Source organism: Ceratotherium simum, chromosome 7 (genome assembly GCF_057802395.1).
Source record: "Ceratotherium simum simum isolate JZ-2026a chromosome 7, ASM5780239v1, whole genome shotgun sequence".
In the NCBI taxonomy this organism is placed as follows: Eukaryota; Metazoa; Chordata; class Mammalia; order Perissodactyla; family Rhinocerotidae; genus Ceratotherium; species Ceratotherium simum.
The window spans coordinates 12862730-12875538 of NC_141906.1; the positions used below are offsets into that span (position 1 = coordinate 12862730).

Here is a 12809-nt window from a genome sequence, read left to right on the forward strand (position 1 = left end):
TTTTACTGTATGTAAATTATATCTTAATTTTTAAAAATGGAAAAATAAAAATAAGTAAGGGATGTAACCCAAGGAGGTTTTTTTTTTTTTTTTTTGGCTTAAGCCTCCATCTCCTGGAAAACCCACTGCCCTGAGCCCTATTCCTGAGAGCCCCACAGGACAGGGTGGCCCTGTGTTTGGTGTTCAAGGGCGGATTCCAACAGGAGGGCTGCAGGCCTTGGCTCAGGAATGGGTGAGGAGAGGCATGACTTTGGGACCTAAGGAGCAGACAAACCAGCTTCTCTCACCCCCCGGTCAGCAGGAGCAAAGGCAGACCCCCAGGGAGGGTATCCGACATGGGGTGGGCTGGGGTTGGACACCCGGCCTCCTTGACAGAGGTGGGTTTCATGTGAAGCTAATGAAGCTTAACTTGAGGACTCCTCACTTACCCAGTCCTCTTTGTGCAAGGCGCCCTAGGAATGTGTTCACATGGCCATATATTTTTGTAAAAATTGTAGAAGCTAGATATTTTAACCACAATCATGTAAGGCCACTGTCTCTTGCCATTCTAACTTCCTCTCCAACACAATATTCCTCCTGGTACACTTTCTCACTTGACATTAGGGTGGACACAAGTTTTCTAATTAAAATCACTTCTAAATATACCTAATCTTGCATTATTTTTCTTTAAGAGGGTCCCCTCCCCATCCCTGCCCCCAATAGTGAATAGGCCTCAAAGGCCCCCGCTAGATGCCCTGCCCCTCCGCTGACCGCTGCCCTGCCTGGGGGGGGGGGTCTGCTCTTTGATGCACTCACCTTCCTGTTGAACCGGTCAATGGTGACCTGACGGGTCAGGTGAGTCACACTGAGCATCACCAGACAGAACGGAGGCCAGTTCAGGTGCCCCTGAAGAGAAAGCACAGCCCTCATCAACCCAGAGCCCAGTCCTGCCTCCTCATCCTGGAGACCAAGTTTGAGCACTCTCTTCCTGCCCCCGTCCCTGCCCCCCTCCCCCAACGATATGTCAGGGGCACCCATGGGGACTATGCAGATGGTGCAGAATTTTCCTGGCTCTACAGAACATTCCTGGCTCTGCCTAACCTCATGCAAGCCCAGCCCCCCCCCCCAAAAAAAGAGGTGCCTCCTTCCACTAGCTCATGGGGGCATCCTAGTGGCGATCCCTGCAGCTGGCACCCTTGACCACGGGCTGCATCCCTGGAGCGGCACTCCAGCTCCTCTGCACTACCATACTGGCCACATGGGTCTAGGCAGCTGGGACAAGCTGGGATGGCGCACGTCCCAGGAAGAGCCAGGAGGTGGTGGATTTCACTCGCCCTTTGCCCATGTGCCCAATCCAGGAGACCGCTGGGGGACAGAGGGAGCTTTCACATCTGTCCTCGCCTCTGACTCCTCAAAACCTAACTCACTGCTCAATGTCCCCTTCAAGCCTAGTCAAATCCCCAAGTCCAAGCAGGACGGGAAGCAGGGGGCTGTCACCAGGTTGGCGCTTTTGCAGTCGAGGACGTGGACAGTGACCATTTCATCTGGGCTCTGGCTGAGGATGTAGATGGCCTCCTTGAACAGGGCTACGTGGCTCCCATCGAAGGTCACGAAGCTCAGATCAGGGAAGATTGAGCATCGGCCTGGGGGGATGGGGCAGGGACGAGAGCAAACAGATGACGCCAGGGCCAAGGCCACCAGGAACAGGAGGCAGGGGTCTGGGCCTTTTCCTGGGTGATTCAGAGGCCCTGGGGGCTGGAAGGATGCTCAGAGCAGGTGTCACATGGAGACCAGAGGTCGCAGGGTAGGAAATCTGCCAGGTCATGGGTCACACTAGGAGGTCCCACGGGGAGGCACATTCAAGTCAAGGTTACCCCGAGACCAGGGAGCAGCCAGGTCAGGGGCAGAGGTCATGCTGGGGTGGGGGTAGGAGGGGGGCTCAGGAGGCTCTGGCGGACCCCAGGACTCACAGGCACACTCCCAGAGGGGGCAGCAGCGGTCGCCTCCCACCCTCACAGCGAGGCCCAGGACACCACAGCGAGGAGGTGCAATGCCCTGGGGACAGTGCTCGGACTGGTTCACACGGATCAGCTGGCCCTCCAGGCAGATGTGGCGGACGCAGTCCTGCTCAGCAATTGGCTGGAGCACAGGGTGGAAGGACAGCCTGAGTGCCCACCCTAGGCACCACAGCCACTCACTCCCCTACCTCACTCCCCCCAGAGCTGCAAGGGCACGAGATCCTTTCCGATGCAGGCTCTCACAGGGCAGGGGACCCTGAGGTAAAACTATAACGGAATGGTCCCTCACCCTCCACCCACCCAACACGCCATCGGGGCCCGGGGCTGGGCTGAGCACGAGATTGGGGGTCCGTTCCTCTCCAGAGGAACCTGGAGAATTTCTCAGGCACCAGGGGCTTGGGGCCGGGGTGAGAAGAGTCACTAAACCCCCATCTTGCAGGGGACTAACTCCGGGAGACCTCTGCATATCTGCCTGGCCTGTGCAGAGAGCTCCCGACACTTAGACATGTAGACACAGTAGCTCGTGCTCATAGAAACCCAAGCACACCCATATGGGTATGCACACATGAGCGTGCACACACACACAACACTCTCTCTTTCTATTTCTCAAAAAAAGCACAGACATACACTCTTGACACCATGTATCACACACACAGATATGTGAGCACTCACACCGAGTCTCACAAACGTGGGCACAAACGTGTGTACACACAGACCCATGCAGGTATACAGACACAAACACGCACACACTGGCACACCCGTGTTGTCACACCACACCATCCAATTAGCCCCTGAGGCCCAGATGGAACACAGTGTGACCCTGCTATGGCATCCGGGGCCCAGAGGAACCTGGAGAATTTCTCAGGCACCAGGGGCTTGGGGCCGGATGCCCCTTCTCACCTGGGGTGAGAAGAGTCACTAAACCCCCAGCTTGCGGGCTGGCAGCAGGTTAAGAAGAAGTTGCAGCAGGCCTAGCCCCCCTCCCCTAGGAATGTGAGACCATGGTGGTATCTAAGCCGGTGGCACGAGGGGAGGGAGGGCATGGAGGGTCCACAGACAGGCGGCCAGAACCCTGACAAGTCACTCACGATACAGGCAGCAGATGTATTGGCCTCAGTGGTGGTTGCCAAGGCCTCTCCTGAGCCCTCTGCGATGCTCTGGGCTGGTGCCGAGCGCCCAGATGGCTTGGTGGTGGCCTCTCCCATCGGCTCTGCTGGGGGCCGAGGTCCTGCAGAGGTTCCATGGGCCTCAGCCAGCTGAGGGAGCAGAACCAGCGAGCTCTCTCGGGAGGCGGTCCTGGCCGAGACATGGCTCAGGGGATAGGATGTGGGCACCAGTGGCACTGTGCCGGCCCAGGGCCCCTCAGCCTCAGTTGCCAAGGTAGCAAGAGTGTGGGCCACAGCAGGCATGAGCTCCATGGGCCCCGCCTGGGCGGAGCCGTATATCGAGGTGGGCAGAGACACCTGCTTGGACAGGATGGCCATCTTCTCCGTGGTGCTCTTTCGTGGAGCAACAGCTACTGTGGAGGCCACCCCCTCAGCCACGGCCACAACTCCAGAGGCTGGCCCCGTGCCTCCCAGAAGCAGGCCTGGAGCTGTGCCTGTGGCCTGAGGGACTGTGTGACTGGGCAGGTGCACCTGGGCCACGACGGCCGGGGTGAGAGGCAGTGTCGGGCTGAGTGTCCGAGCAGGGGGAGTCGTGGCCATGGCAAGAGATGTGGCCTGTTGCTGGAATGGAGGGGTGCTGACGGAGCCTTTGGGGCCGGGCGTGGCCACTGGGGCAGACGTGCCCACCTTGGCCAGGGGCAGGCTGGTGTCGGGGGGCAGGCCAGAGAGGAGCTGGGGCGGCCGAGTTGACTCCAGAGACATGAGGGGTGTGGCCTCCAGCCCGTGAGCCACTGTGGACAGGCTGGTGGCAGCCGGAGTCCCTGGGGGCAGAGCTGGAGGCCGGGTGGCTGTGGTGGTATGCCGGGCGGGGCGGGGCAGGGCAGTGGGGAATGTGCTTGGAAGTGGGGATGCCGGCAGGCCAGTGGGCTGGCCGGGGCCAGGTTGGACCTTCTCTGTGGATGGCACCACCTCCACTTTCTGGGTGACCAGGGGACTGACAGAAACCTGTTCTGCTGTTCTAGCTTCGGCTGGGGGGCTGCTGGGACTGGAAAAGCTCTGGACCTGTATGGGCTGGGGGATCCCTGTCCCATTCATGACCTTCGTTATTGCAGGTGTCAGCCAAGCCTCATGGGATCTTGAGGAAGTGGGGGGCCTGGAGGTCACTCCAGGGGAAGCCTCAGGCCTGGAGGGGGGACTTGCAGGCAACTGCAGGCTCGGGAGGGGCTGGAGGGGTGTCGTCTTAACAGGCAAGGAGCCAGGGCCTGGTACTGTCACAGCTTTGGTCGTGAGTGGGACGTGAGGTGCAGGAGGCGACCGGGAGGAGACTGTGATGTTGGGGCTCCCTGCAAAGGTCACAGCTACCCTGGTCATCTCCATGGCACCCGACCCCATGCCAGGTGTGAGTGTCTGCCTCGAAAGGGGGAGGGATGAGGACTCTGGAGCATGGTGAGTGGCCAGGTAGCTGGCAGTCACTCTCTTGCTGGCCGGGGCCTCTGTGGGGTGGGCAGGGAGATTAGACGTGGTGACCCCCAGTGGCTGCTGGAGAGTCGCCTGGGTGGGGCCTGGAGACAGCTTTGGCCCCTCAGTGGCTGCCATGGGTGGGTTCAGGGCCGTGGTGAGTGGGGCAGCTGGGGTGAGCGCTGGCCTGTGGTGGGGCACCTCAGGAGTTTCCTGTGGAAAGTGCAGCTCCTCATCAATGGGGGTAGGCAGCTCTTGACTGGGAGGCAGGGTCTCATTGCCAAGGGCCTCCATGGGAACCAAGACCGCCGGCTCCACACCTGGGCAGACGAGACAAGAGGCTCAGAGGCTGTAGGTCGTCGCTGGGCCGGGCGGTGATGTGGGTTCCTGGACTGGCACTCTAGGTGAGAGAGCGAAGGCAGCTTCCGACGTTCAGTCAGGCTGCCTGACCAACCCAGGGGCCTCCGTCATGTGGCGTCAGGTGACTCAGAGAAGTCAGCGGGTCTGGACTCTGCCCTATACCTCAAACCCTGAGGCCAGAGCCAAGAGACCCCAGGTCTAAGTCTGGCTGTACCATGTTCTCACCAGGAGACCCCAAGCCAGTCCCTCCCCACCTGGGCTTCATTTTTCCTGTGAAATGGGGAGACTGGACAGGATGAGGTCTCTGCCTGCTCTACAGCATTCTTCCAGAGGCCCCTATGCTGACCCCGCTTCTCCAGAGACCTGGGGGCTCTGGGCATGACTGGTCCATGAGACCCTGGGGATTCACACGAAACCCAAGGGAGGGATGAGAAATCCAGGCCACTCACAGTCCTCCAAGTAGACGCATCTCCGCGTGACTTCATCCAGGACCTTGGGGGCGGGGCACGCAGGCACACAACCTTCCACCCTGAGACAGAGCAGGGAGAGGTGAGCGGTCTGCAGGATGGGGGTGGGGAGGTCACCTCTTCTCACCTGAATTGAGCACAGACCTCATCCTTTCTTATGACATGTGTGTGTGTGTGTGTGTGTGTGTATCATGTACACACTCACATGAACCTCCATGGAGACACTGTGTGCAAGAGCTCACAGACCCAAACATACATGCAGCACACCCCACCCCTCAGGCCGAGAGGGAAACATGAACAAGGTCTGGTTATGCACACACCTGTGCACACACCCGCACATGCTCACTTGTGTCTCCATTTGGGCACATTCTCACATACCTCCTCCACGCCTGCAGGACTCAAAAATATTCACACAGATACGTATACGTCCACACAGACTGCCAAAACATCAGTGTATACACCCGCACGCACACACACAGCTGCACCAACACCCAACATACACGTGTACACAGCTGTGTACAGCCCATGCACACTTGTCCATCCACACAAACACACACAGGGCTCAGCCACATGCACATCATGTAGAGATTCATACACGCCCATAAATGGCAGGTTCACCCTGGGACACACATCCCCACACACACAGCACATGAAACATGCACGCACAAGTATATGTGAGTACACACTCCTCAGTACACGCTCACGCCTATACCCACAGACTACATACAAGCCCATTCACACTCGTGTATGCCCACACCCAGTGGTGCACACACTTGTCTCCATGTTGCCTCACCTGGGCATGTCTTGGCAGCTGGCTGCCCGTGGGTCCTGGCAGGTTTGGAAGCAGGGGCTGGCACAGGCATCGTAACGCCACTCACAGGTGGGGTAGGCAGCCCCCGAGGGCCTGGCATCTGGAAAGGCAACCCGCCCCAGAGTCCCAAGACTGAGTGGGACTGGGCACCAGCTCAGGGTCAGGTGCCAGAGCACGGAGGGAATCCAGCCCAGCCCCTGCCCGCCCAGCCCCATGGGAGAGACAAACAGACTCATGCAGGAAAAGCAAAGACAAAGAAAACAAAAACCAACCTAAGAGGAAACTATTCCTGAGAGTTGGGGTCAGTGCCTGGGGGATCCTTGGGATGGGGTTCTGGGAATTTGGTGAAGGGGCTGAGGACTGGGGGACTATGGAGTGGGCAGTTGGAGTTGGGCTGTGAGGGGTGGCCAGGGAGGAGGCTGGGACCCCTGATCTCTACATCAGGATGCCCTGTCACCCTGCCCCTCTGGGCTTTTGGTGGCCAGGCTTGCCCTGCACAGGACACAGTCTCCTTCTCCTTGTGCTGCCTCTGGCCAGGCCACTGCAGACCTCCGTGGAGGCAAGAGGCTTTCCCATGAGGTCAAGTGCTGGGGGAATCCCTTCCCCTCTCAGCCCAAGGCCCCGTGACAGGGGAGAGAGCTGCTCTTTGCCCAGCCCTGCCCTCTCTGTCCCCAGAGGGCCTCCCTGGAGTAGCCTCTTTGTAAGCCAGTCTCGGGACCTGGCGGGTGCAGTGTGTCTGAGCACTGCCCTTGTTGCCCCTCGTAGCTGAGGTTAATAATAACAACAACAACAAAAACAGCCAACTCTTAAATGGCACCAGGCACCACACTCAAAATTTCACAAGGATTTACTCACTAATCCTCACAATAATCCCATGAAGTAGCACTATTATTATCCCCATTTTATAGCTGGAGAAACTGAGGCACAGAAGATGCTGGGCAAGTTAAACTCTCCCAGAGAGATTTCCTCAAGAAAGGCCCTGTGGCCAGTGCCTTGACAAATCAGGGCTCCTCAGGGAAAGTCTGTAGCCTATGGGGGGCTTCAATGCAGACAAGACCCCAGACCACCATGACACACTCCACGGATGTCTGAAACCATGGCCTGAGCAGGGAGGTGCAGGCAGGCCCTGAGCAGGCTGGAGGGAGCGGCCCTTTCCTGAATTCCTAATCCCCACACTGCTGCTGACTGTGGAGAAGCCTGCTTCTCCAAGATCCCTGAGACCAGAACCGGGAACTTACATATGGGGAGCATCCGCCACGAGCCAGGCCTGGAGCAAAGCCCGTGAGAGACGGTCAATCCTCACAATCACCTTCTGTGGTAAACATGCCCATTGTACAGGTGAGGAAACAGAGTCAGGAGATGGGGTTCTCCTCCAAGTGCCCATAACCAGGATCAGGATTCAAACCCAAAGCTGTCTGGCTTCAAACCTGGGCTCATTCCACTCTGCCCCGCTGTCTTCCAGAAAGGGACACAAGTCCTGCCATCAGACAGTGAGGAATCTGTCCTGGGTGGGGTTCACTGGTGGACTCAATAGATGATGCTGAATGTAAGAATGAGCTGGCCCCGCCCTGGTGTGTGTGTGTGTGTGTGTGTGCGCGTGTGTGCAGCAGGGGTCATAAATGAAAAGGCCGGCTGGAGACACACATACACATGTGTACATGTAAACAGATCCACTCATACAGCACGAGGTATCCTCACAGACACGAACATACATGTGCACATGCAGGACAGAAAGGCCGACCTGGAGTGGTAAAGAAACTGCGATCACTTCCTCCAGGTTTAGGCAGAGAACAAATATTTGGGGGCAGACCCCCCTGGCAGGGGGATGGCAAAGCCCTGGAACACATTGGTCTCAGCTGGAAGGGGTATGGAGCTGCCCCATCACTGCCCAGGGCCCTGGGCCTCCCACGGGGGACAGGGAGGCTGCTGGCTCCTCAGCCTGGTGCCCCAGAGGGCAGTCTTTGAGCTCGTGGGGCAGGCAAGTGCCCCAACCTGAGCCAGCGGGCTAGACAAGCTGCAGCCACCATCACTTCTTGCCTCACTTCCACAAAGGCCGCCCTATTTTTAGACTGTGTAATTGGCCTGTGGGAGTAAGCAGGACCCAGGAAGCTAGCTCGGCCCCAAGCCACACTGCCCACAGCTCCCTAGGTCACCACCATGGAGGCCGGGCCACTTCCCAGCTCAGGGGTGATACCCAGGTGGCCTCCCTGTGCCAGGAGAGTGAGGATCCTGTCTCTTGGGGGCAACTGGAAGGGTGAGGTGGGAGAGGGCAGTTGAGCAAGGGGCCGTGGGTGATGGCGAGTTGGACACCTACCCAGAAGGCGGAAGAGGGTGCCTTGGCGGAATGCCTCCGTGTGCTCGTACAGCCGCAGGGCCAGCGTGGGGCTCGACACGTAAAGGAAGGACCCGGGCTCCGCCAGGGACTCCAGGGCCACCAGGCCCGCCCGCCACGTCCCCCGGTGCAGCAAGAAGGAGGCACGGTGGTGGAAGGCATCACTGCCCTGCCACTTGGCCAGCGCCAGAGACCCATTGGCTGTGACGTGGAGGAAGAAGTTGTGTCTGTCCGCTGCCTCCAGGGATACCACATCTGGGTCTGCAGAGAGCCGCGTGGGTAAGGTCAGCGCAAGAGAGGTCCCGATGGGGGTCAGACGCCCAGGCACGCGTCTGCACTCTCAGTGACTCAGGACAGCAACACACCCTGTGCATTAGCCGGGCCCTGCGCCTCTGTGCCTGCCCCGCCTCCCCTCGGCCCACCTACTGGGGCCTGCTGGCTGCCCCACACCACCACTTCCTGAGGGGAGTGGAAGGTTGGAGAAGCTGCCGACTGACAAGCCTCCAGGAGGAGTCGGACTATGTCCCTCCCTCCCTCTCTCCCCTTCCTTCCCTTCTATCCTTTCTTCCTCCCTTTCTCCCTCCCTCTTTCCCTCTCTCCACCTTCCCTCCCTCCCTCTCTCCCTCCTTCCTTTCCTCCCCCTCCTCCTGCAAACAGTGCTGAGGACACTCCGTGTACCAGGTGCTATTCTATATGCCGGGGACACAGCAGTGAACAGGATGGACAGAAACGGCCACCCTGGAGGAGCTATGTTCTATTGGACGCACTGGATGAGCCGGGCTTTGGTGATCTGCCAGGTTTCAGTTTTCTGGGTCCTGCTCCTCCCAGAATCCCAGAGGGTCCGAGCTGGTGGACCTAGCGGACATTGAGTCCAACCCACAGAGGGGAAAACAGTGTCCCAGAGAGGGGAAGGGGCTTGCCCATAGGCCCAGAGCCAGTCTCCACTGTCCTCTCTCCCATCTCCACAAGGCCCATTTCTAGAGAGTGGGGCTTGCTGTGGAGTGGCCGGTCCCCAAATCCACAAGCAGGTGCCCAGGATGGTCCTGAGTCTGGAGACTCCACCTGCCACAGCTGGCTGTGTGGTGGGCAAGTGAGTTCATGCCTCTAGGCCACGAGGGATAAACTGTGAAAGGCCTAGCATGGGGCCTGGTGCGTGTTCCCTCCCTCTTAGGGGCCCCTGTGTCCCGGGAAGGACTGTGGAGAGTCCCTGCTACACCTCCGGGCAGCTGTGAGGAGATGCGAGGCAGCTAAAGGAAGAACTCATCAGTAATGTCAGTGACGACAACCGCGTTTTGTCAGCGACCTACCATGTGCCGGGCACAAGGCCCAGCAAGCCCCCACCAGCGGGTTTATTAAATTCCAGGAGAGCCCTGTGAGGTGGCGAATTCACTCATTCAGCAGCTCAGGCTGACTGAGGGCCCGCTGTGCACCAGGCACCATTCTAGGCACTGGGGATGTAATAGGGACAAAACGACAGGAATCCGGCCCTCGTGGAGCTTACGTGCAAGTGGGGGGAAAATAAAGGTAAGGAACAAGTCAATTCTACAACAGGTGAGAAGAGGATGCTATGTCACCCCATTTTACAGATGAGAGAAGTGAGGCCTAGCATCACCCTGATGGTGGAGGCAGGACTGGAGCCCAGGATCTTGACCACTGCACAGTCAGCCCCAGGAATGGGATCCAGGAGCCAGCAGCAGAGGATTAGCATGCAGAGTCCCAGCCCCAGCCCTGCTCACACTCGCTGTGTGGCCTCAGGCAAGTCTTCTCCCCTCTCTGGGCCTCAGTTGCCTCCTCTGTGAAGACTGGGGTTGGCCTAGATCAAGGTTCTCAACCATTTGCCCTCAAGTCCTCCTAACTGGTGAGAGGCTAAGACCACGGCCTTGAGGTACAAAGTCTTGTGTCCTTCCTTAAACATTCAAGTGACTTTTTCCTTCCATTTTCTAAACTGTACGTCTTTTGTAGTCTCTCTGTTTGGGAGACAACATGGCATAGCAGTTCAAATAAAGGACTGGAGCCAAAAGGCTGGCTGCTATCACTAACAAGCAATGCACCCTTCGGTAAATTACCTGCCCTCTCTGGGCCTCAGTTCTTGCATCTTTAAATTGAGAAAATAACAGCATCTACCTCCTAAGATTGTTGTGAGGATTAACTGAGTCATTATATATGAAGCACTTAGAACAGTGCCCGGCACATGGTAAGTTTACAGAAGAGTGAGCTATTGTTATTATTAAATAAGTAACCTCCCCGAAAATCTTCAAGTAAAATCGATACCCCAGGGAGATGTGCCAGGCTGTGGCTTGTGTCCCTTCAGTACACCCTATGGGACATCAATACCCCCGAGAGTGAGAGGCTTAGACCTAAATGACTGCCGAATCCTCTCTGCGACATTTTCTTCTCCATTTCTTCCCATCACAATCTTTCCTATCCTTCAAGGCCCAATTCAAGGGACACCTCCTCCATGCATCCACCCCAGACCTCCCCTGGAAGGCACTTTCTCTTCTGATGTCCAGTACCCTGGCCACAGTACAAGGGAAGGAGCACAGGACGGGGTGGGGGTGGGAGCCTGGTTCCTCACTGGGCTCTGCCCCTAGCTGCCCATGAGACCCAGGCCTGACTGAGATGGAGGCTGGACTTCACAGCCTCTGGAGATGCTGTCCACAGTGACGCTCTGCAAGGCCAGGCTACTCTGGGCTTCTGCATAACATGCCCATAAAACCTCTGGAAAATCAACACCCTCTCTCGGCTAGATCTTATCTACTGGACTAAAATATTGAATGGAGAAAAGAAAATCCCCACTAAGCAGATGGCCTATTGCATCTGGAAGGTTGTAAGACACTCTTCTTCAAGCAGGACCACACAGATCTGGGGATCAGGAACATCTCAGAAGGCAGTGTTCTCCTTTGGGGTGCTGGGGTGCTTCTGGCCCTCCTGTGGCCCAGCCTCTGGCTCCTCACTTCCAGGTTTTCTGGTTCAGTGGTGTGATTCCTCCTGGCACCTTCTACTGTGCCCCAGCTCACACCACCTTGAACATCACCCATAGCTGGGGATGCTGGCTGTGCCCGGGGCTGGACAGGACCCAGGGTCCCTCTCCTCCATAAAGCCTTCCATGGCTCCCCACTGCCCTCGGGATAAAGACCCAACTCCTGAGCTTGGCTCACAAGCCCCTTCCTGGCTCCTTTCCATCCCTCAGGAGAATATCACTTATTCTAAGAAGCCTCTCCTGACTCCCCAAGACTGAGTTAGGGGCTCCTCCCAAGTGTTCCCAGAGGTGTTGTAACTGCCTTTGACCATGTCTGTCTCCTGGATGGGACCACAGACTTCTGGGGAGCAGGGATGCTGTCTCTTACATCCCTAGTTCCCCAGTGCCCAGTTCTGTGTCTGGCATGGGAATGGGGCTCAATGAAAGGGAGGGAGGCAAGGAGAGAGACAGGAGGAGAGAGGGAGGGGAAGAGGAAAAGAGAGGGAGAGAGAAAGAGAGAGTGAAATCCTCATCACTAGATAAGTTGCAGACTGTGAGAATCTGAGAACTTGAATTCTTAGATTGGGATAAACTCTCTGAGCAGTGTCTTGGTTCAAGGTTCCAGCTGATGCTGGGACTGCCTACATGGACCATCCTACATGGACAATTGGCTACCTGGGCTAGATGAGACCAGCAGGATTGGGGAGAGAAACCCTGATCACAGTGACCACACACACTGGGATACACGCCATGGCCACAGAAGAGAAGGCTTCCTAGCACTGGGGGCCTGAGTCCTTGGCTGGCCCAGGGCCCAACACAGACACCACCTGGGGGTCACCCCCACCAGGCAAGGCTCTGCCACCCCTCAAGCACTACTGAACCCTGAGGTTAGAGGACGGTGCCCACTAATGCAAAGCTCTTCAGTCTGAGACCCGGAAGGCTGGGGCTGGTCCCCGGTGTGCTCCAGTCCGTGTAACCACCAGCCCAGAGTTCAGGACCACAACCTGAGCAAACCAAGAGCCCACTCCTCTCTTCACAGGAGAAGGCTCCGCCTGAGTCAGCACACCAGCGAGCTCCCCTCTGGCATGTACAGTCCATCCAGTCTTAGAAATAAAGGGGAGAGGAGGAGGAAGAGGAGAGGAGGAGGAAGAGGAGGAAGAGGGGAGGAGGAGGAGGAAGAGGGGAGGAGGAAGAGAAGGAGGAAGAGGAGACAGAGAGGGAGAGGGAGAGGAAGTAGCTGTTCCCACCCGGCTTTTCTGGAACACACCTATTGTGTAAAGCACAGTACAAAGGTACATCTGGACCTTGGCCTCCCCACT

The 12809-nt window shown here is 57.5% G+C and overlaps 1 protein-coding gene across 1 annotated transcript in view; it reads right to left on the bottom strand.

Moving 5' to 3' along the window:
* Positions 1–12809, bottom strand: part of OTOG (otogelin) — a 94083-nt gene that overhangs the window by 27427 nt on the left and 53847 nt on the right. The window contains exons 33-39 of the mRNA XM_014786825.2: positions 8514–8792; positions 6182–6299; positions 5371–5450; positions 3086–4881; positions 1950–2118; positions 1477–1622; positions 796–885 (exon numbers count right to left, since the gene is read on the bottom strand). Of these exons, the coding sequence (XP_014642311.2) occupies positions 796–885; positions 1477–1622; positions 1950–2118; positions 3086–4881; positions 5371–5450; positions 6182–6299; positions 8514–8792 (2678 nt within the window). The remainder of the gene's footprint in view (positions 1–795; positions 886–1476; positions 1623–1949; positions 2119–3085; positions 4882–5370; positions 5451–6181; positions 6300–8513; positions 8793–12809) is intronic.